The sequence below is a fragment of the Fringilla coelebs genome (assembly GCF_963513975.1).
Source record: "Fringilla coelebs genome assembly, chromosome: 1".
Taxonomy (NCBI): domain Eukaryota; kingdom Metazoa; phylum Chordata; class Aves; order Passeriformes; family Fringillidae; genus Fringilla; species Fringilla coelebs.
The window spans coordinates 107948918-107976401 of NC_140028.1; the positions used below are offsets into that span (position 1 = coordinate 107948918).

A 27484-nucleotide genomic window follows, 5' to 3' on the forward strand; every position below is an offset into this window, starting at 1 on the left:
GTACACTTTAAAAATCTGGCCCTGCAGTTTTACTTGGGTCATTACCGCTGATTTTGTCTACAAATGTCACATTTTTTTGATTCTTTCAAAAAAGTATTTTCAACTCGTAGTTTTTCAGTCTCCTGTAAAACAGAGAAAAAACATGGGTATATTAAGGAAATAATCCTCACCTTCCTGGGTTTTTTTGTACTTTTACACAAGCAGTATCTAGAGTTGCTCAAGTGTTTTATACACTCTATATACTTCAGGAAGTAAAATGGAGATCAAAGGTATCTCTGTTCCTCTCCAACAGAAGAGCAGGAATTTTAGTCTTCATTCTCAAAGCCTAGCTCTTTGCTATGTCAGGCCATTACTCCATCTGTAATCTATTCTGCAACTTACCTCTGTAAGTTTAGCATAATCTTTCTTCAGTTTCACAAGATACTGAATCTTCTGGTTTAGGTTTTGATGACCAAGTAATTTCCCATTCTCCTCAGCAAGCGAGGCAACTTGCTTCCTCAGCAATTTCATTTCCTGTAATAATAAATACATTGTGTACCTCTTAGCAGTAGCCTCTCCTTTTCTTTTCAGAAGCAATAGTTTCTTAGAGCTATTAACATACTAACATTCAAATTTGTTGTAACATATGATGCAAGAGTTGGTTCACTCAGGAAGTACATGTTTGTCTTATGTCTCCTTAGACATTTCCCTCTAAAAGGCAAAAAAGGAGCAAAAAAGCAGCACAATTTGATTTGTACTACTAAGGGACTTTTGTATCCAGACTTTCACTAGTGCAGAGAACATCACAAATAAAGCTAAACTGCCAAACAAACCAGCTGTACCTCTGCTAAATAAGATTCTGCTGTGAAGATGACAAAAAAATTATGTATATGTAACCTTTTCAATCCTGTCTTTTTCTTCATATGCTTCCTCCAGTTTGGATCTAATTTCTTCTTTCTCATTAAATGCTTTGAGCTCCAAAGTCCTTGTTCGTTCCATCTCCAGAGTCATTTCATGACGGCTTTTCTCTTGGATTCTGAGGATATTTTTGGTCTCTTCTAATCTGCCAATATAAAGGAATCATAAAACATTAAAAACCAACAAAAATGTCATACAACTGAATTCCTAAGTCAGTCTTGGACATGGAGGGAGGCCCCTTTAAAAGCATTATTTTGAGATATTGTATTTCCCTTAGAACTTAGTGCTAAAGAAAGGAAAAATTTCATTCTGTTTCACAGTTCTTGTGTTTGAGACTATCAACTAGGCAGTGTTTTGGAGCTGCTCTTCTCTTTGGGAACTGCGCTGTTTGCAATCCTGGATATACAACTCCACTCATGATTGAAAACAGAAGCTTCACCTAGAAGAACACTTTGAATTAATTCACCTAAGGAATGTAAATTTTCCAGCTAAACTCAGCTGCTCTACAGGTTCCCTCTATAAAATGCTTGTTTCTCTGTAGCTTTTCCCCCTTGACAGCCTCATTGCTCAGAAACATCTCTAAGCAGTTCAGATGTTCTGAGCCTGCTTGGTTGGCCAGGTAAGAGAATGAGTACCATGTTGGATAAAATTAAAACATTTTCAGCAAATATGGTCACAGGATATTAAACTGTGCCATCAAACTTAGCAGCCTGTCTATTGCTTCTATGAACTTGAGTAACTTTGCAGATCAATTCAAATATTGCATACATGAAATTTCTGTCATCAGTTTTGTTTTACTGAAGTGTGGTGTTTAAGACCTGCTCAGTATTCATTTTCTGGAAAATTTAATGTGAATTACTTGTGAGGTGACCATGTGCATAAGAGCTGTCTTCCTCCTCAAAAGAAGTTACTTACATAGAAAGCATTCCATTAAATGAAAATAACTCTAATGTTAGGAGATTCAGCCACAATAAATCCTGAAGCAATACAGATCAGGAAAAGAACAGTAGGACAGACATTCTCAATGTAATTTTTATCTACTAATTCAGTATTTCCTTTCTTTGCTATTATCCATCCAAGGTACAAAACACTTGAATTTTGAGGACTACTTGCCCAATAGTGCAAACACAATTTAGAAAGCCTCAAAAAAAAAAAAAAAAAAAAATTCATTTTTCAAGCTGAACCATAGAAATTTAAACAAATAGCATAAAACCCAAATAATTACATTATGTTTAAAATTATAAACCATTTGCAATATTAATAAAGAAATGAACAGTTTTTTAATTTAATTTGAAAAGGAATGCTATTACAATTCACTGCATATAAATAACTTTAAACAATTAAAAACATCCCTTCCAATTAAGTTTTTCTGGTTCTACCCATTAAAGTATTGTCCTAATATAATGGTATGTAGTAATAGGTGCTACTACCACCTACTGATGAGAAAGAGTAAGAACTCAAGGTATCTTGCAGAAGTGTAAATACTTCCAAATTATGCCTTTTGTCAATTCAGATATTGGACTACTATTGCTTAAATGTATCTTTTTTTCTGTCATTATTAGTTTAATACTAGCTTCCAGTTCAAGGAACAATAGTTAGACTTACTCTGCTTTGATTTTCAGCATTTCTTCCACTGCTTTATTCTGCAAAAGTTCAAAAACATTAGATGCAGTCTTAATGTTTAACATACACCTATATAAATGTTTAAAAATATCTGTCACTTAATTGATGCTACGTATCTCATTCCAGATCATCCTACTACCTAGTAGTTCACATCTCTAATATTCCCTTTAAGTTCATCTCTTTGCTGTAGGCACTTATTTCCCATTTCATGCCAGCACAGCTGACCCACAGCAGTGTCTCTCTGCCCACACACATACAGCAGAGCTCTAACAGGGGGTTCTTCTGTCTGGGACACTCATGGAAACCTCTGCTGTGACATTAACTTCCCTTTGACAGAGCCCTGACATTAGCAAGTGACACAGTCTTCACTTTCCAATTCTGGGGATGAGTCAGATTAAGCAATCTGAATCTGTTTTTGTTAATTGTGCAATCTGACACCCTGCTCACTGGTGTTAGGCCAAGATAAAAATCCTAAGAGCTAAGTAATCTAATCTAAGGCTGTGCCTGTTAGAATTCACTAGAAATTGGTGTTTATTTTGCTGCCATGAAAACAAAAAAAATCAAACCAACCAACCAGACCAAAAAAAAAAAAAAAAAAAAAAAAAACAACCAAAAAAAAAACACATTAATACTTCACAGCAGGTCAACAGCAATTGACATGAGAAGGATTATATACCTTGGCAAGTCGCTCTTCAGCAATCTCTTCCTCTTTCTCTTTAAGGTACTGAACATCAGGATGTTTCTGATCACTATGAAATTCAAGAATGAGAAAAAAAGTTTCTCACAAACAGAGGAAACCAGTTGTAAAAACATGTTATCCAGATTAAACCAGTAAGTGTGTGCAGTTGTTTTCACACATGTTCATATTCAAAGTATTGAACATCATAAAAAAAACTGTGGAGGGGTTTAAACTTCTAAACACATTTTCTTTCATCAGAGTAGAAAGAAATTAATGTTTTAATGGAAACAATTACCAATATAATAAATATGCAACTTATGTTTGTTAGACAGCTGTGCTGGTTTTGGCTGGGGTAGAATTAATCATCTTCACAGCAGCCATTATGAGGCTGTGTTTTGGATTTGTGCTGAACACAGGGCTGATAATGCAGAGATCTGTTTCTTATTGCTGAGCAGGGCTTGCACACAGCCAAGGCTTTTCCTGCCTTCCATACTGCCACGCTGGCTGGGAAGCTGGGGTTGTGTGTGAGGCTGGGAGGAGACACAGCCAGGACAGGTGACCCAAAGTGACCAAAGGGACATTGCAGACCCTGTGACATCATGCTCAGTGTGTAACAAAGTGGGGGGAAAGGAGGAAGGGTTTGGAGTGACGGTGTTTGTCTTCCACCGTTGTGTGTGATGGGGCCCTGCTCTCCTGGAGATGCCTGAACACCTGCCTGCCCATGGGAAACGGTGAATGAATCCCTTGGTTTGCTTTGCTTGTATGTGTGGGTGTGACTTTCACTTTCCCTATTAAACTGCCATTATCTCAAGCCACAAGTTTTCTGGCTTTTGGTCTCCTGATTCTCTCTCTCTGATCCCACTGCTGGGGGAGTGAGTGAGTGGCTTTGTGGAGCCTGGCTGCTGGCTGGGGTTAAACTACAAGAGCAGCTTTTGGATGGAGGTACATATTTTATTATTTCACAGTGTTCATGTGTATGAGACTGCAGAAAGACTTCCTACAAGATCACTGCTTAGTGGTCTTGCCAAGTTAAGAACGTAAAAGTTTCTTGTATTCAAAAGACTTTGCTAACTTTTATTTTGGTAGTTTTTAATCAAAATTACATTGGATAGAAATAAGAAAACACATACAACCAAAATAATTCACTTGTAGTGTGCCATATGGGAAAAAGTTAATTGGTTAAGAGTTTTATAATTGCATCATATTCCAAGAAAACCACCGTTTTCAGTAACTTAAAATCTTGTGAACAGATCAGGTAGGTTACTGAACAATGATCCTGTTTCTAAGGCTTTCTGCTTAGCTTGCAACAGACATTTGAAATTGTGTTGTGAATTGAAGTGGAAATCAGAATCAAACAACAATGGTTACATTGCCATGGAACACTGGATTCTGTGGCTTTGTTTTTCACAGTTTATGTAGGTTTTCTAGACCAAATTTTCCAACAATAACAGCATTATTTTTGTGTTCCTCACTTGTTGGATTCCTGACTTGGGACTTTGGCATATAATTTGGATATGAGCTAGGAAGTCCCTGCTCCTTTTAGTTGATAGGAGTTGTGGTTTGAATAGACCAAAGGCTAATTGTATACTGGAGGCTTTAAAATTTCATTTATGTCTATATTGAAACTTGTGTTGCATTTATTTGGACATTCCTTATCTATTGGATCCATAACTACACAAGTGACACAGCAATATTTAATACCCAGGAATTACTATGCATATAATGATTTTACATTGTTTCCATTCCCTTTATAAAACTTTGTTGCATTTAAGAACTTGTGATTTAAGGGTTATAAAGTTTACAAGCCAATAAATAATCTTCATAGAAAAGCTTGAGTCAATCTCTAAATAGGCAAACATAAGACTGTACTTCACATAAAACCTGTAAACTTTATCTTAATTATTTTAAGTTAAGAGAGATTTTTTGTGTTTTATTTTACTTTACCTGTTCTTGCTTGGTCTCTGAGCTTCTACAAGGCTCTGTAAAGTCCTGTTGTTCTCCACCAATATCTGCATTTCCAGACGCAAGTTCTCCAACTCATTTAATTGTTCCTAAGCAAGTGAAATCCAAAACGTTTTATTTGAAGACCAAATTGCAATTCATGTTTTCATTTCTAGTTGAACATGTTTTTGAGTAGAACAGAAGACAAAAAATAATTCTCAGAAAACAGGCATGGTCCTCTGGCAAATATACCCTTCCATCTATAGTAACATTAGAAACTTTATTGAGAATAGTTTCAGCAACAAATATTGAGAACTGTTTCAGCAGCAAAAATGATGTTACAATTTGACATTCACGAACACAAAACAGCACAGTCCTTGGGAAAATGGGATTTACAGAAATCTCAAGCAAGTTGTTACCACTTGCTCCCAGCCTAGGTAAAGGTAAAACCAAAAACTGCCTTCATGCTTTAATGGACATACTACTAAGCAGAGCTCACTAAAAAAACTGAACTCTGCAGTCTGTCTTATTTTGACCTTACAAATTGCCAGCAGAGATTAACTCATAGTACCTTCAGCCTTAGAATTTCATAATTTTTTGCTCTTCGTTCTTCATTCAGTTCATGCACAAGGTGCTCCAGATTTATTGCAGAGGCCCTTCGATCAGCTATTTCTTGCTCATGAGTTTCCAAAAGCTTGGCCAAATTCACATCAAAATTAGGAGGAGTTTTAGGACACTGGCAAGTGAAAAAAACCAAACATACAAACTATTAGTAAAGGACTGTTTTCCTTATGTATTGATTACATGTTTTAATACTTCACTGGAGACATAGATTAGCAAGTTTCTGGCAGACAAATCATCAATAATTACAAACTATGTGAAAATGTTTCTCTCAAATGCCATACCTGAGGAAATGTTACTGAAGAGGAGTCCACAAAGCAATCTATTTGCTTCATTTTCAGTTCATATTCACTCTTCCTGTTCTCCAGTTCCACTGTCATTTTGTCTAACTATTAGAAACACAGGAAGAATTAAAGTAGCTCATAAAATAGGAAGTAAAACAGCACTCAGATTCTATATTTTGAGGAAGCTTAAGTACACCACAAGTTATTTTACATTAGCAAAGAGTTCACTTTCATAACTTTTCTGTATTTAGTCAATCACTGTTAAACTTTCAATAGCTGTATGCAACAAGCATACATCTAACTACTTGGTAGTTCATCTGAATTTTGTTCTTATTAGTATTTGATTTTCTTGCCTTGCTAACACAATCTACCTTTCAAAGGGCAGGCTAACACAGAAAAAAGCTATTATGAACTTGGTTGGCAAACAGTACTGGTCAAAACATAATTTAGTACAAAGATTTTGGTGATGTAGATTTGATCAGTTTTCCCAAGAGAATATGGTAACTTGACAAAAGAACTCCTCTTCCAAAAAATAACTTATTAGAGTCTTTGCCAACACAAATATATTACTTAGCACTATGATAGTTGTGACAACTAGAGCTATAATTTGAACAAAGTTTTAACATAGCTATTTAGTCTGCAGCAGCTCCAAACCACTGCATAATTTACATAGTTCAACAGTTATCTCTATTGCATAATGATACTGTTTGTGGGTAAGTGTTAAGCAGAGGAAAAGGTAATCCCCTAGGTTACATTGCTGATAACCTGAGGTGGCTCTGCTCTTACAGGTACTGATAATTTTACTCTGCTATCAGAGTACACATTTTTGTGATCTCTAGACAACAGTTCCAAAACATTAGAAGTTACCTAATCTTTGTTCAGAAGTTTCTGAGCTACTACTTTCCTTTTACAAGAAGAAGCATTTCTCTTCACCAAGAGGACTATGTACCAGATGCTGTAAAATGATAAGTGAAACCTTTTTCAGAAGCTACAATTGACCACAGCTCCCTCTCAATGAGCTAACTGTGAATATTTCTTTGTTTTACCTGTTCCCTGAGTTCCTGGATTACAGCTTCTTTCTTTGCTATGTCTTCCTGTGCACACTGGAGCAATGCATGGTGTTTCTTAGAGGCCTCTGTCAGACTTATCAGCTGATCAGCAGTATGACGCAATTCTTCACACAGAAGGTCCCTCTGTTTTAAGTTGTTGGATGTGTAAAAAAAGAAATGTTAAAGTTATTGCTCTAAGTCAGTTCTTTCAAGATGTTTTTGTCATTGGTGCCAAGATTGCTAACAGCTACAAGCATTTCCCTTTTCCTTCTACTTTTTCATCATGAATTGTAGCAAACATTCATCTAAAAATTTATTTTAGCATATTTTGATATCCTTGGTCTTGGTTACAGAACAAAAATGACAACTTTTCCCCAGTATAGTGACAATTAAGATTCTAGTGGAAGATCTTTGGAATTAGTCACTATTTTAAAATATAATATGTACTTCAAAAGAAACCAGAAAAGAATGTATAGATTTTAATCACACTGAAGTGATTACAGCTTTTTTTAGTGCACTGATATTCCATAGATACCTTTGGATTTATTCTAGGATCTATACTCCCATCCTATCTGATGGGGCATCATACCTAAACAAGATGTGTTAATACATAAGGAAAAACTTCATCTAGTATTTTAAATGCCACCTCAGATTAGTTCTTCTTGTCCAGTTAAGAAAGCATGAAGAAATTAGTAACTGAAGTATAAAGTAAAGAAGAAACACTATAATTTTATCAGGAGCCAGAAATACCCAAGGATAACAGTGAAACAGGAACTGGCACTAACTTAAAAAAAGCCAAAAGCCCTAAAGTGATCCATTTGCTCGACAACTCAGCTTTGGGTTTTAGAATGTCACTTTTAGATATTATTATTAATGAACACGGTCTGTTTATTTTAAAACAGATTTCCATTATGTTTAATGTCCTTTGAGAAACACACACCTCCCTGGAAGAGTTTATTGGTGCTATCTGATTGGACCAGCAAATCTAATCACAGATGATCTTGTAGAAATTACGTGTAAGGAGGTGCTAGTATTTGTGACTGTTTGACATGTTCAACAAAATAATGGTGACAGCAGTAATAGAAAAGACAGAGTTAAAGAAAGATACAACACTAAAAAGCAAAACCACATCTGAATCAAATGGGTGCCCTAGATCTGTTTCCAGCAGGTGGAGCTTTTAGTTAAAATTATGAGCAAACAGAAGATATTACTGAATATAGTGCAGTGGGAGAAGAGACACTGTGGAACATAATATATTCTTCTACCTATTTTAATTTCTCAGCTGCATCATCTAAAGCTGCCATTAAATTCAGCTGATGATTCCTTAGTGGCCTTAACAAAATTAAACCAGGCTCTTAGCATAGGTTTTATGAAGTAGCTTATAAAATATTTATGTCAAGTAACATGGTAATTTAACAGAATTTGTCAGGTATCTCATGAAAATTTCTTTTACGAACAGCTTAACTAGCTGTAGTTTGAACTAAAATGAGGTTAAGTTTTACATGAGCATTTTAAGCAAAACCACATCCAATTGGTCTGGTTGAACAAATAATCATAATACACCAACATTAATGTTTTTACCTCAATGTTATCAGCTATTTCTCTTCCTTCCAAGGCTTCCTTCAGTTCTTCAATCTTCTTTTCCTGATCTTCTATGATTCCCGCGCTTTCTTCTTTTGCAGCCAGAACAATATTATACTTGTACTACAAAAAGCATTAAATCAAATTTTAAATATTTTAGAAAAACATGTTATCAGGTAAAGTTGGCAAATAGAAGACAAATAAATATACATTGCAAATCTTGTGACAACTACATTTAGAAATTAGTGTCAATGACTAAAACCAGAATGATATATTTTACTTGCTAAATGATACAAACTGTTTATAGAGATTAGTTGTCAGAATTATATAAAAAGATTATTAACGTGAATTAGCCACCACAATACATATTACCCACTAAAACAATTATTAAAGAGATAACCATATTTAGAAATCTGTCTCATCAACATTTTTCTTCTGTAGAACCTTTGGCATTTGTAGTTCACACATATTATGTAAAGCATTCTGTTGGTTGCTCTATCAGTTTTCAAACCAGACCTATTTTAATAAAGCAGAAGCATCATATTTATTCATAGTTGTTCAAATACACAGTTTTACTTCTTTATAACTGTTTTCAGATGTAAAACATAGTAATACCAGCAACATAAAAATTCACTCCATCAAAAATGAATTTACAATTCAGCTTCAATTGCTGAGGTCTTAAATTGCCAATTTCTGAGAAAATCTAAATGTGACTGTCAGCTGAGTGGAGTTTACAGGATGTGAAGAGGTCCCTTTAGAGACACAGCTTTTTACCCACCACATGGAGAGGGTTCACTTTTTGAGACAGCCTTAGGCATAAAATGTTCAGAAGATTTCAATATGTCAAAACAAAGAAGTTTCCTTCTAAAACACTGCAGCAAGTTAGACTGTTTGAGACCTGTGGTAAGACATGCCATTGCATCCCATTTCTAAAGAACGATACCACGTCCTTCAAAATGACAGAACGTACATTTATATCCTCGAGCTCTCTTGTCAGCCCAGCTATGGACTCAGTTTTATGATTAATTGAAGATCTCAGCTCCTGGATCTGTCTCATCAAGTCAGTTACAACTTCCTGCAACATAAAAAAATTAATCCTGATAAAATACATATAAAATGCATATAATGTATAACTGGACTTTTTTGATATATAATTTGTCAATCCCAAACATTAATCAATCAGGTGAAAATGAGTCCTCAAACTGCACATATAAAAAAATAAACAGAAAATTTGTTGCTAAATCAGTGGCTTTTGTTCTAAGCACTTACAAAAAACTAAATAACTTGCAGTGTTCATTAGAAGAGAAGACTGGCCTGCTGATTTAGCCTTAGGCTGTAATGGGTTACTAATAGGAGAACAGAAGTACTATAATTTAAGGGTACGTTCATTTGTAATGGAAGAAGGCACATTCAAGAAACACCACTGCACTGACAATAACGGGTGATTCTGACCTTATGCACGTCAGAGTTTTGGGTTTATGATGGAAAAAGCAATACTTACCATTCCATCATGCCAGGCACTAAACACACCGTGTGATTTCTTATGGCTGTTTTATAGACAGCACATATGCTTGCGCTAGGGGAACTCAGCTTTCATACTACAACAGTTCTTACATAAAGAAGTGCTTTGATTTTACTAATAAAGATAATGTGACACACAGTCACATTCTTACAACACCTCTCTTACCTTTTCCATGTGCCCATTACCACAGAGCCCTGACTGGAAGGCTCTATTAATCATCTGGGGAATTATGCATTGTTTAGGCATTGAATGTTTTGTCCAGTAGACAGTTTTACCTTAATTTTTTTTTGTTTAACCTTCAGTCAACTTGCCTTTTCTCTGAATGCATACCAGTTTCCTACCTCCCTACCAACTCCGTGCTAGGAAAAAATAGGATTTATTTTACCTGGCTATACTGCAAGGACTGCCCAAAAGCACAAAATTACTAAGCAGCACAGGAAGGCTCTGGTCTTTCATCTCTACTAGAGAACACAGTTACCCACAAGAGTGTGTATCAGTAACAGCAATAAGCCCAAACCTTATCTGTATCATTTGTCTTCTTCAAAGAAGCAATAGTCTCTTCAGCAGCAGCCAGCTCCTGTTCCAATGTCCTCAGTTTTGCTTCCTAGAAGAAATAATATTTGTGAAGGAATGTCTTCTCTACCTTTGGTGTATTTTATAAAGCATCAAGTCATGAGAAAAAAAAGGCAGTAAGTTGTTAACCTTACCTAAAAAATTAACCAGTAGCTTAACAAAACAATATGTAGCCTGAGCACTCTACATATATTTTGCTGGTAATCAACCTAACAGTCAGAACACCAATAAAATTGTTATTAATGCCCAAGGAAAGCCACGAACACACAATTCACATATTCAAATCTGCTGTTGTACCTGCTGCTCACACTGTGTCTCCAACTCTGAAAATGGTTTCTCCACCTGTCCTTTTTCAAGTACTTTCAACAGCTCCCTGGTAAAAATAAAAACATGTTTTGATTACATTTCTCACTAGAAATGTAAGAGAACTTTAACAAGAACAAAGTGATATGAGTTTATTTTATTTGCACTTAATTGTTTCTAAGTTCTTCAGTTATAACCTTCTCAGTGCTACACAAAAGTCTAATACTTTAGTTACTACCCTTACACTGCTATCAGTGGCAGAATTTTATCTTTGACATGAAAAACTATACAATGAAATTACTTTAAATAAACATGAATTGCTGTTCTGATTTGGATGAAATAAAAACCCATCTGGAGAAAAACACCTCTACAAATGGGACCCCCATCTGAATACAACATATAGCACCAATGAGGTCAGATGAAAATAAACCCCACTGCTAGTTAAAACTTACTTTGAATTGTTTTCTTTGTCTTCTTGTAATTGTAATGTTAGCTTTTCATTATGTTCTTTTTCTGTTTTCAGAAGCTGCAAAAGGTTCTAGAATATCAAAACATATGTTTGCTATAATAAGTTACAATATAAAGTCTCTAAAGCAATTTAAAAGGAAATAAAAATCTAAACAAATCCTTAAGATGACTGAAAAAACCCAACCACCCCAGAAAACCTTAACTGGAAACTGGAAGATCTTTAGTTTGTCCTGAAGAAGTTCAAAACTAAACTCTAATTTATATTAAGTAATTGAATCTTTTCACGTGCCATTAATAATAGTTTCATATAGCTATGATGCTTCTCAATATCCAAGGCTGTGAAGGGAAAAATTAGAATTTTCAATTGTAGATTAATTTGGGGGCGTTTTAAAATTCTGTATTTGCTCAAAATACTGAAATATATGGAATTTAAACCAATAGTATTCAATCTATCAGCATTCTCTTAAACAATAACAAGGAAAATTTATATCAAACTAGCCAAGCAGGCACAACATCCCCTGCAGAAACACAGGCAAAATTATTTGCAAAATCCCTTGAACAACCTTGCTGCTATTTTGCAGTCACTACCATCTGACAGGCTTTCAAGGACAGTATCAACTAAACTGCAGGACAGTGATCCACCACAAGCCATAGATCATTTTAACAAGATCACATCCACTATGAAAAATTTTAAGAAACTGCTTTGTAAAGACAGAATAATTAGGCTAGCCTTGGCTAGCCCTGAGATAAAAGGTCATCTCAGCATTTCAATGTCAAGATTCTTTTCAAAGGAGTGTCTTATTCCTTTAGTAGTTAACCCATTTCCCTCAACATTTCCAGAGCAATTTCTTCAGCCTAAAAACTTACTATTTCTGATGCCACTGGATATTTCTGATAGCCCGTGGTTGCAAAAATCTTGCACTAAGTTTGGAAAAAGAATTTGGGTACATCTTCCAGATGAAATCACTAAGAAACCTATTACTACTGTGGAATGTTATCAGTGATACAATAATAGAAATTAGGCAATCTGGGTTCTGCATAATCAAGTCCTTTAAAATCCTTGACTGTCTTACACTCAGCTCAGTTTTCATTGCTTCTGCTTCTTGCTTCCCATCCTCAAGTTGCTGCTTCAGCTGGTCCGTCTCAAACTTGGCCACCTCCTGCAAATTGTCGTAGTCATCCTGCAGGCTTGCCTTTTCTTCAAGAATCTTTTCATGTTCTAGCCTTCATAAAAAAATCCAGACCAAATAATCTAGTAAGGGTTTGTGTCCTTATAAAAATACTCCAATCAACTGTATTTTAAAATATTCAAATAATATACAGAGGGAAAAAATACTCTTCAAACAGTATTTCTGCTGACACAGAATGCACCAATACAACCACAGCATTTAATTTCAGCTCCAGGTTCCTGGTCTTACAATGCCTCACTCAAAAAATTACTTCAGCTAAGACATGACCTGCTATAATGCAAAATGTAGTGAAGTTTTTCAGGAAGAAAAATCAAACCCAAAACATAAAACCAAAGCACAACAAAAACAAACTAAACAAAACAGCAACAAAACCCAACATAACTAAATCACATTAGTAATTAAAATGCATACTGATTATCATCTCCTGGTGATAATGGCAATTACTGCAGACAAGGCAATGAGCTTTTCTGGCTTTGATACTCAAACTTCAGGTTGGTGTTTTTTTTTTTTTTTTTTTTTTGTGATTTCTTTCTGCTTGTAATTTTAGAGAGGCATCATTATGTCACCTGCTTCATGTGACCAGACTGACAAACTGTCCACTAAACTTTTGGAGAGCATCAAGTTTATAGATACATCCTATTTAATGAGAAAATTATATAGGAAAGCAAAATTAAGGCAGGCACATTTTGTTTTCTTTCTAATAATTCCACCATGTTGCCTGAAATAGGCATAAAAGCACAGTCAAAAAACCCCAGTCAAACAATCAAAAACCAACAAAACACCCCTGCCCCGCCCACAAACAAACAAGACAAGGGCAAACACAAAACAACAACTTTAAAGAAGACATGTAAGTGTAAGTTCACAGACAGGACAGGATGACTACATCACTGGATGCATCCAGAAGGGATGACAAGGGATGTAACAAACTGCCAACATACCTGACACTGTCCAGCTGGAACTGTACATCCATATGTCTACCAGAGAGCTGACTTATTTCTCTCTCTTGCTTTTCCCTAAAGGCACTATATTCCAGTTTTACATCAGACAGCTCCTTGTCTGCAGACTGCAGGACAATGCGCAAGTCATGGACTTCACTTGTTAATACTGTCAAAAAAAGCCAAAATAATTTGCTTCTTATTTGGAAAACTGTGCTAGGTATAGCACACAGAATGCTATAGAACCTGCTGGGATCACAAAGCTCTGCATGTTTTCAGTGGAATTAATCTCAAAAGTCACACACAAAAAGGCTTCATGAATGGAAAGGGTCAACAAAACTTTAAAGGTGAAGCAAAAGCATTCCACACAATATCACTGTAATTTCCATAGACAATAGAGGTTTAATCCTTTGTTTTTATTTAATATTTTAATTTTAAATACTGTATCTTGTACCTCCTTCACATTCAAAGACAGAATCATTTTGAATATTGTATACTGTGCAAGACTAGGCAAAGATGATATGCAAGTATTAAGGATCGCTTTTTTTATAAAAAAAAAAGAAAATCAAATCAGTATGTCTAACACCCCAAATAGTTACTCAGCACATGCTATTGTTGATTTAAAACAGTCAGACACCTCAAAACTTTTTATGAAATTTTAGTATTACAAAGACTTACAATCAGCATTGTTTTGACTTTCTTGAAGCTGCTTTTCAAGTGATTTTATCTGTTCAAGGAGCTCCTGGCGCTCTTTACTCCAGTCATTCCTTTCAGATGAAAGAAGCTTGAAAGAAATGTAAAATTTTTTAAATAGAAGGAAGTGTAGGAGTGGGTAGGCCACACACTGTAACAATAATATAACAATCAATTTCATCAACTGATTATAAACACTTTTCTTTAAATTCAGTATTTGGTGACTCTGAAATCCCTTAAAGTCCATCAAAAAATAATTTATATAACTGAAGACATTACCTTATCTAAAAAGTTCATTTAAAAGGAACCAACAGCTTAGGAGCTGATATCACAGATATCACAAGTGAGACTGATCTGGAAAGAATACAGGCCTTATTTCCTTTTCTATGATAAAACAACCCTAGCAATCAAGCAAGACTTGCAAGTATCTGATAGGTAGTTCCAACTGAGACGAGTATTTTCAGCATTCCAAAATTTAAAATTTCCTTGTGACTATAGCTGTTTTCCAGAAATCATGAAGTTGGCCAAATCCAACCACAAGAGTGTTTATTTGCTTTCATTTAAGCTCAAGCAGGCTTGGAGTCACAAGATTTAAAGCAATAAAACCAAACTCAGAACTGCAGTGTTGTGTTATGTTATATGAACCTTCTCTGCTTACTCCAGCTCCAGGGGCGTTGGATTAGAGGAGCTTTAAACCAAACCAAACTATTCCATGATTTTAAATCCTTGTCTTCCAGCATAGCCCTGAGTTATGATGCTATGTAAATTTGTCAAAATGCAAGTAACATTTCAACACCTCAGCAGACAACACAGCAGTATGACTGTATGATAGTTACATGAGCCCGACATTACATTGTTCTCTCACCTCCTGTATTTGTGCAGAGTGATGCTCTAGTTTATTAATATGCTGCTGGAGTTTCATATTCTTGCTTTCCTCTTCATCCAGCTTTGTCTGCATTGTGCTCAGTTGCTCCTGTGACACAAGGGACACTCAAAATTAGAGCACCCATCCTGCACTTTTTTCACGTGCCATATGGCAGTCTGTGCTTATTAAATATAGAAAGTCAACAAGTTTCTATTTTTATGACCTGAGCCAACAGAAAACAGAACACTCAAAAATCAACTGGTATCTTAAGTAGCTGATTTCTCCTATTTCTAACTTAACTGCCAAAACACAAGAAAATCCATCAGTGAATACAAGGACTGAATCTAATAAACACTTAGCTTTCAGATGCATGTTTATCTTGGAAAAATAACGCTTTAAAAAGAAATTATTCAAAACATACACTAATTAAACTCCTTACAGGATCTCTGCACTATGGTAAGCATCAAAGAGGGGTTTTGGCTGTTGTGCCAGGGTTTTTCAAACACTGAAGTTAGCTCCAGCTTCTAGAAAGTAGTTCAGATAAATTTGTAGCGTTCTTTTATATGACAAAAGACCTTCCCTGCCCACTAGAAAAGATAATGGTGGACAAGCATTATTTGGCAGGTTTCTTCAAATAATGCAGTATTATATATTAAGCTTGTGTATTGTTCCAAATGTAGCTGTCAGCTTATAAAGAGGATTCCTCAGAGGCAAGTTATCAGGTTTAAATAGAAAAAAGTATGAACATCCTGCAATAAACTACTTATGATATTCAACCCTCAAATCACTTTCAGTATTTTTGTTGTAAATCCTCTTTCAAGTACAATGTATAGAGAATTGTTTAGTGCTAAGTATTAATGAGGGGCTTCAGTTTCCCCTGCAAATCAAAATGCACTTGGCGCAGGGGAGGTACTTCATGGCAAAGCCTGCTTTATTATGAAGTTGCACATACACTTCACATACACTTTTTATTCAGAACATTCACCTGTGCCACTTTGAGCTCCTCAGCAATGGCTTCACATGCTTGTTCACTCATCTCTGGAGGAACTGGCTCTTTTAGAATGTCATCCATCATCTCTTCAGAATGCTGAAAATCTTCAAAATTACAATCTGGGCTTATTCGCGGTACAAGGCGAGACCTCAGCTGGTAAGCTCTAGTTGGAGTGGTTATGCTCTGTAACAAAGATTACAAAGCAGTCTTTATTTTAACTGAAAAATGAAATTAAAACTTTGTCTGGGATTGTATTTTTTGAATTCTATAAACAGAATAATTAAATAAAATACTTAAAGTGGCTACTTCTGAACTACTATTACTTCTTCAGATTTGTCATCTGATGACAGTAGCAGCCATTCAGTTAATACTCCAGAGCAAAAAGTAACCTATTTGGTTTATCACATATGGAGAACATTCCAGAAAACTAGTCAGGCTAAGGGATCACACAAATGACAGTATGTACTCTTGCACAACTCAGGAGTAAGTATGTGTGGCCTTAAATAAACTTATTCTCATACCTTAAGGCTTTCTCTATGTAGCTTATGGAGCTGAGAGACTTCTTGGCGCTTGTGTGCTTTGGTTGCCTCCAGAATGTTTTCAAGATGCTGGTTGGCTTTCTGAAGCGATTGAAGCTCTGATTCCAGTTCCATCTGTTTTTTCCTGTTTAGGAAGTATTTTGCTACTGTCAGAACTACTCCATGAGTATGCCTTCCTATCAGTAAGGATACACTGCAGTATTGCCAATGAGCAAACTGCTGCTGAACTTTTACCCAAACACTGAAATGCATTATTTTGAGAAGAAAGCCAATACTGCTGTATTAAAAAGTAAAAAATAACATATAAAAAATTAAAAAGCTAAGCAGCTTATTTGTGCCTGCATAATGAAGCAAGCAGATGGATAACTAAACATGTCAGAAAAAAAAAAATCCATTACACAGTAAGAAATAAGCTGAGAGCTCTGCAGTTCCTGTTATGAGAAAGTGATATCACTCATACCAATGTGGTTTTAAGCTTTAAAAATGTTATCCAGTTATATGAGAAGTCTAAACTGGAGCTTGCCAGGATTAAAGAAAATCCTTTAAAGACTTTTTTTTTTTTTGAAAGTGCTGCTCTGTTAAGATTATTTTGCCCTCTAACAGTACTTTAGCTGAAATCCAACAGTAGAGCAGAAATTTAGGAATAATTTTCACTAGGTATTTTGCAGAACTACATGCTGTTACTGTGATAGTTGCCATTACTGTCATAATGGTAGGGTCAAAGTCTATGCACAAATGGAAACATGCTATTTAATCTCTTGGCAGTTTAATGCAATCATTTTCCCTCATGCTCTTGGCATCTGCAGCAAAACTTAGAGAACAGAGTAGAAGTTCTGACTGCAATTGGACAGCAGAAAAATTAACATATGTTGTTTTTGTGAAATTACTATTTTACTCTACTTTTATTCAGTTACAGCATATGTAACCTGTATGTAAAGTTTCAGTTACTCTGAAACTGGAAACAAGTTTAAATTTAGTGAAATTTAGTGACTCCAGAGGCTGAAAAACACATTTCTGTTTGACTGCACGCCACCAAGAAAATGTTGTTAATTGATAATAAAATGCATACATACTAACAAGAAAGCAAGACATTCACAAAACATGGAATACATAAAATAGAAATCTATTTAATGGGCAAAAAAAGAAAGTAATCAATATATAAAACTATAAATAGAGTACTGCAATTAATGATATGGAACAATTGATGGACTGCTGAATTGATAACCTCAGTAGTTCATAATACTATTATTTATAAAGTTCATAGGACTTGCTACACAGAAATCTAACAATAAAAATACAGATTTGTACAATTGCCTAAAAGAGCAAAAAGGATATTAAAAGCTACTTTATAAAATTAGAAGTGGGGAGGCAAAATTGTGCCTGATGCTTTTAGAATTGCACTTTAATTTCACTGAAATCAACAGAAAACAACATTGTTAGGTACAACTAAAATAAATTTTTAAAAAATCTGGTCCCTTTTGCCTTCCAGGTTTGCATTACATTTGCTGGAAATGCTATTTTTCTTCTATCTGCAGTTACAAGATCTGAATTTTTCAGAAATGGAGTTAATCAAGTGAAGTAATGTATAATTCACATGCATATGAACACTGAAGGTATTAGTGAGGCCATTCCCATTATCTTGGGCTGCCCTCTAGGAGAACAATGACAGTAAATTCTTTACTACATTAATAAAGGCAAAGTAGAGCCTTACCTCATGTTTATGGATATAATGGATATAAATGTACTACTGACACCATGTCTTGGCTCTGATTTGAATTAAACCTTTGTTCCCATAACAAGTCTCAAGATAACAGTTTTATTGCCTTCTTAAAAAATCTTTGAATTTGAGATAAAAAATTAAGCAACAGGTCAGCCAGAGTTTCCTTGGGTGCTTGGATTCTACATTTATGTTGACTCAAACTTGCAGGCTTTAAGTGATTATATGAAAAACCAGAGCCCCAAATACCCCTCTCATTCTCCCCTATCCCATCAACTCCTACTTCCTGTCAGTGCCTCCACCTGTAATATTTCAATTACTGAAAACATCTGCTCTGTATGGAAACTAAGCCAAACTCTCCCAGTGCTGTTAAGGAGGTGACTACCAGAATTAAAGGGTATGTCCATCTACTGCATGGTGTGAAGCATTTTTCTGCATCTTGCTATCAAGAGTGGCTTTGGAGAAGACAAAGAATCCTGCAGCAGCGCAGGCATAACTTCAGATTTAATGATGGCCGTTCCCTAGTCTGGAAATTAGCGAGTTCAACAGGAACCTGTGTGTGCATGGCATTATTCTTAAGCTGTCCCTTTCTTACATGCAAATAACAAGCCTAGTCAGTATAATCAGGATCTGAGGCTTTCAAAAATCGATATGAATAATGACTTAAAACCATTTAATTACAGATATTTCAATACTGTTTTGTCTTACTTGGTTAGCTCCTTAAATTCTTCGTATTCTTGCTTTGAAGTGGCCAGTTCAGCTTGGGTCTGCAGCAGATGAGCTTTCAGCCTTTCCACAGATGCCAGTGAGTTGCCTTCCACCGACGTGGTGGTGGAATGTAAGCGGTGACCTAAAGAACAAACACAGACCCTCTGAAATCACACAGCAGCTCAAATACCTAAAGCCTTACTAGAATGAAAGTGTTTGTCAGCTTTGAACAGCACAGCAGCAATTGAGATTGACAAAAATAGGTATTGGCAACAGTCCACATGAAAACCAGTAAGAATATTATTGCAGTCTTCATGATAACTATGGAGCATAAAATGAGATTATAGATAGAGTATAGAGTTTCACAAGATGCAAATCAAAATTCCCTATTGCTGGAAGACCAATATGAATACAATTGAGTAAAATTCTTTTATCAGTCTTCAGGTACCATTTAGAGGAAGGCAAAATTACATCAAGACAGACATTTTCAACAATATGCAGCACACAGCAGTCAGCACATTTATCTGGAAAACATTAGCATATTTTTACCTCTAGTACTTTTCTCTGTGGCTGAAGCTTCCAAAAAAGCTTTTTCTAGCTCTGCAATGGTCTGAGCATCAATTTCTTGGGCCTTTTTAACTGATTGCAAAGAACGAAGTTTTTTATTCTCCTCTCTGAGATTATGGTTCTCCATGGCGTACTTTGCAATTCGTGGGTGTTGTTCCATCTGTGGTAATCAATGTTTTATTCAACAGTTTTTATTTTCCAGACAATGCTACAGCTATCTAGCTGTTACTCTACTACCTTTAATAAGGATTAAGCTGTAATAGAAAAGGAAAAGAGGTGTTCCCCACAGAGGTTAAAACTACTCAGTTTTTCTTGGGTTAATTTTCTTACTGCCTTGGAATCTACTCTCAAGACAGTGAGTTTACATCTTATGTTTTTACTCTTTTACTGGTAATAAAGCAGTAGGATGCTTTTCTTGCTGCTCTCGATACCCTTTTCCATTTTAACTTTAAACTTCGGCTTTCTCAAGGCCACAGTAATGGCAGCTTCCTTGCAAGCCATACTAATGTTTCTGTAGTCAATAAAGACTGTCCTGTCATTTCTTTTCTTCCTCCCTTTCTTTTGAAGCTCAATTATGAGCTACAGATTTATGCTACTCTGCCAAGACATTTATTCCTTTTCCCTCCTTGTGCTTGGAGGAAATTGTTTTTCAAGAATTTGCCTTCTCTCTTGCCTTTCTTTGTTCTTCAAAACTGCCTCACAAACGACACCACACCTACCAGACACCTGAGTAACCCAAAGCTGTTCTTCAAACAGCTCCAGGACCACATTCCCCTTTATATGTCCACCTGGCATGTACGTTATTTTTCAAAACCCGCAGCATTATTGCCATCCTGCTGTCTTTTCCTTTCAACTGATGTCATAGAGCTTGAAATCTGCCATCTGAATGAGCATTTGTGATTTGGAGACTTCCATGAGTTGCTGAAAAGAAACTTGGTCCTCTGCCTAACCCAGATCAGGTGGCCTGTGGCAAGCTCCCACCACAACATCACTCTTACTAAACTCTCCTCTTAGGCAAACTCAAACTCTAAACCCAGCCATTGTCTCTTTTCCATAGGGAAGCCCCATGTGTTTGAGATGCTTCTGTAAGGGAACCCATCACCCATCATCTGCTTTTCTGTTTCACCTTCCTAAAAAGCCCCTATTCACCCATCACAGGATTACAACACAGGAGCTAGCTCTCCAAAAAAAACTGTTCCAGGAAAGAAAAAACAAAGATTTACCTGTTCTCTGAGTATCTGCACTTCCTCCCTCAAGTCACTGAGGAGATCATCTTGCTCTTTTGGCAATAACATTCCACCAGCTTCTTTATGCAACCTCTCCAAGCGAACAATATGGTGCTCCCGGAATTTAACTATCATTTTATTGGACTGAACAAATTTCTCCTTCTTGGCACACAGCTCTTCTAGCTGCGCCACTTTTTCTAATAAATTCTAAGAAAGTACATAGATTAGTGAATTTTTAAGGTGCACATCTTACATACATATGGCAGGCAGACAAATCATGCAAAATCTCAGTTAACAGTAATTTTGTGAATGCACAGACTATTGTTTTTAGCAGATTTGTAGAGAGCAACAGCTCATATCAAGAACCAAAATTACATGTGTTGCAAAAATTGTACTTAGAAACTCCAATATGATCTAGTAGAGTAAGTATTCTGTTAAGCACCTCAGATATACATCACTAGATGTATATCTGTTATACACAGATGTATATCTGTTTCAGTTAATTTTCTTTAGGGAAAAAAAAAAATCCATTTTGTCTATTTCAGTACTATACCACGACCAACGAACAATAAAATGAGAATGATTGGGACATTTGCTTAATAAACCCACACTGTTGATTAAAACATTCAAAATTCAATAAAACAGAAGCTTGTTCTGTTCAATTTTTTTTTAATTAGAAAACCCCAATAAAGTCACTGCCCCTTAAAATATACTATCAAAGCTATCCTATGGCTTGACAGAATTTGAAAGACAGAATAGAAACATAGAATTATTTCAGTTGGAAAAGACTTTTATGATCATCAGATCCAACCATTAATCCACCACTGCCAAGTCCACTACTAAAACATTGTCCTTAAGCACTGCAGATGTTACCTTAAATGTCATTTGACTAAGTTCCCTTGTTACCAAACGTTGTTATCTTTGGACAGAGTATTTTTATTCAAAATCAAGGAAAATCATTAAGAGTGTCAGCTTCAATATGCTGACTGGTCTCTCACCAGAAAGTACACTGAATGCACTTAGAAATATCAGTGTTTTCTTACCTTCTTTTCACCTTCTGATTTCTCCCAGAACAACATTGCTTCAAGAAAGTTGTTCATGTAATTTATGTTCTTCCCTTTTTCAACAGCATCTGTAGGGGAAGTCAAAGAAACAAATGCAATATTTATTAAAATATCACTTAGGTTTTTCTACATTTATAACATGACAATTGTGTAAAGTAAATTCAAATAAATTCTGTAAACAGTATAATTCTTCCACAAAGATCATGTGCCATACCCAGAGCACACTGTTTAGACAGTTATTCCGAGTCACCTGCAAGTGCTGATAAAGAACAGAGCTAATTTACATAATTGTATAATTAACAAAGTTGCTCAAGCATTAAACAGCCTTGCAATGGACTTTAATAAAAGTAAAAGACTTAGTCTGTTCAGCTAAGCATATCTATAAAATGCAAAATCCCTCTGAAATTAATTTGATAACACTAAGCCATTATTAGTACAGTTTGTACATTTTAAAAGTGGACTGACTGGTTTATGAGAAGGAAGTTTAGGAAAATAAGCTTGAATTATGTGGACAATTAGTGGCTTAATCTGGAAGGAAAGTGTCCACACAAGGGATTAAGAGGGCTTAATAATCCACTTAGAAATTAATTCAAAATAGTGTGTCTGAATATTCTAGTACAGACAAGTCTACTTATTTATGGAATACTAATCACCATAGTATCTAGGTGCATGATAGCTACATTATCATGATTTAATATGTTTTAAAATGCCATCACGTTTCTGAAGCACACAGAAAGCAGATTTTGTATTTCTGTGATTGAGTAATGCAAACATAATTTAACTGCACAGAACAACCACAGCTCTGATATATTAGGTTTTTCTCAAAACTCCTCCTGAGTGTTTAACCATCATCACTTGTTTTCCCTCAGAACTCTATCATGGGTCTAAACATTGAGCCCTCTGGCAATATTCATATATTTATGAACCATGATTCAGTGTCCTACCGCATCTCTGACTTGTTTTTACTTGTTGAACTTGTATGCTAAAACAGAAGTACTTTTTCCTTGGGAAAACTCAAGCCCACATGCTTTATATTAGACAAGGCTTTCTAACTTCTGCCATAACTTTTCCTGCTGTGTCTTCTATTTCTTGGCAAGACCAGGAAAGAGTTGACTCCAGTAAGTTACAAGACAAAGTTTACAACCTTGCAATCAAACTTTATCAAGCAGCACATTTTAGTGAGAAACATACAGACTGGAAAGCTCTGCTGAGATTTGTATTCCAGATAAAATGGCCTAAATGAGAAGCTTATGGGAGATTACCTAAAAACTCTATTTCCATCTTATATTGAAATCAAATGTCTGTTGAAAGTAAGCATCCCTCTTAGCTTCTTCTGGAAGGGGCAAAAAAGGGAAAAGTGGGAAGAAAATCGTGGCCTGAGCTTAAAAAGAATGCAACACTGTGTCTTCCCTCTGACTAAAATGTACAAGGAATCATATGCAAACTTTTGGTTACTTAAAGGATTAGGCAACATGTATCTTAAGAAGTGGAAGAATATCTAGGTATCATATAATAAAACCATAGTCCAGTACCCCAAACTTATGAGGAAGAAGAAAATAAAACCACATTAATAATTTCTGCAAGGCAGCAGATACAAGTACAGGAAATAGAATCCAAAGGCAATATATAATCCCAGTACATCAGTCCCTATAAAAATACTAATTGTTCAGAAACTTAATGAAGGCCCCCAGCCTTCTGAGTTATAGAAGTAGCAAATTCTCCCTCACCTCCAACTCTTACCTTGTGATACAGAATTACTGCACATAGATGGCACTGAATTAAGTTTAGCAAGCTGCTCTTTCAACTTCTTGACCTCAGCTTGCAGCTGGTTCACATTTCCTTGTGTATCTTCATTTACTACAGCCTTTTATAAAAAGGAGAAAATTAGGAAAAGGTATAAATAAAAATCTTACATGGTAAGAGAAAACTCAAAGAATGCAAACCAGTAAAGTTACTGAGAACTCCTTCCATCTTAGAAAAGGAAGAATTCCTTGAAAAAGCCAAGTTCCATTCACTGAGAAATCAGCAAGTTGCACTTCAGATGGAATTAGATGTTAAAATTGTAATGTTTTTGCAGAATTTTGTCTGGACCTTCTTCACCAACAAAGCAGTATACATCAGACACAGTTTCAGCCAAATGCCAGCATACATTTAAACACCCACTCATGGAAAATTACATTTTGGGCACTAGAATTAATATAGAACAAGTGAACAGAAACAACATTGAATCAGAACTTTTTGTCAATTTGCATTTTTAGTATAGATTTACTTTTTACTTTTCTGATGAAGTGCTCTGAGAGCAAGCAATGAATACATGCTGTTAGCAGCCATTACTTGGCTGTTGTCCTTTATTTCTAACCAAGAGCAAACAAGCCCTTTTCAAAAACAATTTGTCTTTAAAAAAAGCCCACAAAGCAAATGAATGTTTTCAAATAAGCTAAATCAACTTAAATTAGTGAAAGCACAGGAGTACTTCAGTGAAACTACCTTGCTTGCAGATATGTAAGTTAAATGACCTAAGTAACTTTCTTACCTTGTTTTTAATCAACTTTGCTCTCTGAGCAAAATTAAGAGTGGACAATGTTTCACCAAAACACTTGGATCCTGGGTGAACGTTGGCAATTATACACGTTTTTGCATTACCACCAAGGGAATCCTATTTAAAAAATTGGAAGTTAGTTTTATTTGCATGTTTTTGGTCGCAATTGGAAGCCATCACCTAAAAGATACTGTGTATCATTTTAAATAAATTTCAGAAATAATTTCGTTTAACAAATATCCCCACAGAAAGTAAGTTTCTCAAATTTTATTTCAAATGTGAGTACAAAGGATACAACCATAAGTAAAGACTTTTTTGGGGGCTTCAAAACCCAGACTGTATTGAGGTATTTTCTTCATCTGAACAGCAGGGAGAGCAAAAAATTCTAAAAACTGCAAAAATAATTTTTGGTAATTAGCAGATTTGTGGTAACACCACTTTCAACATCATCTGTTCATTGTTCCAACCTATCTTCCTTCTGGTTGCAACTATCTAACAAACCAAACCACAAACCAGGTTCTTGACCAAGGATATAAAAGGATCATCTCCCTTTTACATGCACAGCATTTCTGTACTGTTAAATAAGTAACTCTCAAATCTCAGAGGAAGGCAGTATTTATAGCTAAAGACTAAAAGTCTGGTACTACAGAATAGTCCACAAGCCTTGATGGCATTCTGGCTCTGTAGTAGTGAAGCTCATGTCTGTGGACTTCTTTGCAGTATAGACACCTCAAAAAAATGACCACTTAAAGTAATAGCAATTCTCTTCTTATTTTTTTGAATTTTGGGTTGCATTGGAAGAACATAATTCCTCAGAGTTTCATCAATCTACACAGAACTGGGATAGAACATTGAGAAATTTTGCTGTGATCACAATACTGTGTTATAATACAAATACTATATTATAATACAAAAATATACTACAGCCGTTTATGTATACGTCACAGAATTTTGGTGAGTGCTGACATCCAACAAATCTTTGACTGCTTATGTCTTTGTTTTGTATTCATTTTGAAAAGAGTCTATAAGCTCTCAGGTAGGAGACTAAATTTAACTGATCTCTAACACCAGACCAACCCTAAGCACACATAAGCTAATACTGGAAATCACAGCAAATGTATCAACACATCTTTAAATATCGCACTTCGATACACATTATTTCCCAAATTATAAGGATGAAAATGTGTTTTTTTTCATTAAAACTTCCAAATATGTATGTAGTAGTAGCTTATGAGAATAAATAGATTTGTCTTCAGTTAACAGCAATAGATTGATCAGAAATCTGTTTAGGCTAAAAAGACAATTTTCAATCTTTTTTCCACTTGCCCAATACTGAAACAACTTTAATGCACTGGAATTCAGCTTTTAATAGTTAAAAAGCCCAATGAAATACATTTTTCTACATCCCAGGTAGCAGATAAAATCCAGAGGCTATATATTACCCGTAGCAGAAAAGTGAGCTTGGAATCCCGGTAACAAATGTGTCTCTGTTTGCCATTGCCCACATCAACAAGTGCTGTGATTACTTGGGCCAGACAGCTTAGTGATCGATTGATGTTGCCTGCTTCCTAAAAAGGAGGGAACAAGAGTGAATAGATTTGGTGGAAGGAACAGGGCACTGCATCTGAAAGGAGAAAGATGACACAGATACTAGAGAACCAACCTTTAACCTCAGTCCTTCTGTATGGGTGTCTTTCTGTCTCTCAGATCCTGCCAAGTCAACCAGGTTGAGCAGGGAGGACCGAATGTTAACGACCTCGTTGTTTTTCTCCATGGATTCCACTGTGATAGTGAAAACTGCATGGGATCTGGAGGACTCTCTGTTCATGGAGGTCGATGCTACACGACGGTTTCTCCAGCCCATAGTTAATACCTAAGCACGAGAAAGACATCACAATTTCAGCTGTGTCAGACTGTACTTTACATACAGGTGACATAGCAGCAGTAGGCAAAATTCCATGCAACAGATTTTAAAAATCTCAAGGACAAGGACTTTTTTTACTGTTTTCCAATATAAGTATTTTAAAAGCAAAAAAGATATAGCTACAGTCAGGCTTAGTAGCTGAACTTGTTATAATAGTCACTTCTTTTCTCCAAAAGTGCCACTGTTGTTTGAAAGCATAACATACCCCATACTGGGGTATGTTAGCGGTACACACAACAATAATTAAAAAAAATAAATTGAAGTCACACAAGTACTATCTGTATGTGTATCACTCATGGAGAAATAAACTTTCTGGAACACATGGAGCCCACTTAGCAGAAAATGTAGTTTTCTGTAGCTATTTCAGAGATGTGTAGGGCAAGCAAGCATTGGGGAAAGATTACTGTAATTGCCATTCAGGTATTCCAAACTCTAAAACCTTTTTGATTTCTTACAGGTATGGGATAGTCAGAAAGCATTGACTTAAACCAGCTTTTTTTACACTGTGTTTTGAAGTAGGGAGATGGGGGGAAGGAAAGCATTACAGACAAAAAATAAGCAAAAAAAATGTGCTTTAATCCAAGAGGAATATTTACAAAGTAAGATTTAAGATGAATAGTCCAGCATTAAAAAGTGCCAAAAAATACCTGGTATGCTTCAGCAGCAGATGACACCACCTGTTCAACAGCACCATCAACAAAGACTCCCTTCTTGATGTGTTCTCTGAGAAAGAGTCCAGCTGAAGCAGAATCAAGCAAGTCAAATATCTGTTCATTGTAGATTTCAATAAATGAGCATTTGCAGAGAAAACTCTTTCCATTGCCAGCCTGAAAAACACAGTAATTTACACTATAAACAGATGGGTTTATGAAGTCTGTCATTGTATGGCAGCAAGTCTCTTTTCAGACGTACCTAAAGCTATTAGATTGCATATATATTCTGCGCACTATACATTCCTGATGCCCAGGTGACAACCAACATCCAG

At 35.7% G+C, this 27484-nt stretch overlaps 1 protein-coding gene across 1 annotated transcript in view; it reads right to left on the reverse strand.

The window, feature by feature from the left end:
- KIF15 (kinesin family member 15) overlaps nt 1–27484 on the reverse strand; it is a gene marked incomplete at its 5' end in the record, with an annotated part of 33281 nt that continues 5797 nt past the window's right edge. Inside the window, 29 exons of the mRNA XM_084226268.1 lie at nt 1–122; nt 382–513; nt 877–1042; nt 2503–2540; nt 3197–3269; nt 5144–5250; nt 5712–5876; nt 6046–6150; nt 7092–7238; nt 8676–8798; nt 9646–9750; nt 10715–10801; nt 11068–11143; nt 11526–11611; nt 12615–12765; nt 13670–13835; nt 14345–14450; nt 15225–15332; nt 16210–16398; nt 16737–16878; nt 19180–19321; nt 19729–19906; nt 20970–21179; nt 22016–22104; nt 23777–23900; nt 24570–24692; nt 26018–26143; nt 26239–26448; nt 27147–27326. Coding sequence (XP_084082394.1) covers nt 42–122; nt 382–513; nt 877–1042; nt 2503–2540; nt 3197–3269; nt 5144–5250; nt 5712–5876; nt 6046–6150; nt 7092–7238; nt 8676–8798; nt 9646–9750; nt 10715–10801; nt 11068–11143; nt 11526–11611; nt 12615–12765; nt 13670–13835; nt 14345–14450; nt 15225–15332; nt 16210–16398; nt 16737–16878; nt 19180–19321; nt 19729–19906; nt 20970–21179; nt 22016–22104; nt 23777–23900; nt 24570–24692; nt 26018–26143; nt 26239–26448; nt 27147–27326 — 3735 coding nt within the window. The 3' untranslated portion in view covers nt 1–41. The remainder of the gene's footprint in view (nt 123–381; nt 514–876; nt 1043–2502; nt 2541–3196; nt 3270–5143; nt 5251–5711; nt 5877–6045; nt 6151–7091; nt 7239–8675; nt 8799–9645; nt 9751–10714; nt 10802–11067; nt 11144–11525; nt 11612–12614; nt 12766–13669; nt 13836–14344; nt 14451–15224; nt 15333–16209; nt 16399–16736; nt 16879–19179; nt 19322–19728; nt 19907–20969; nt 21180–22015; nt 22105–23776; nt 23901–24569; nt 24693–26017; nt 26144–26238; nt 26449–27146; nt 27327–27484) is intronic.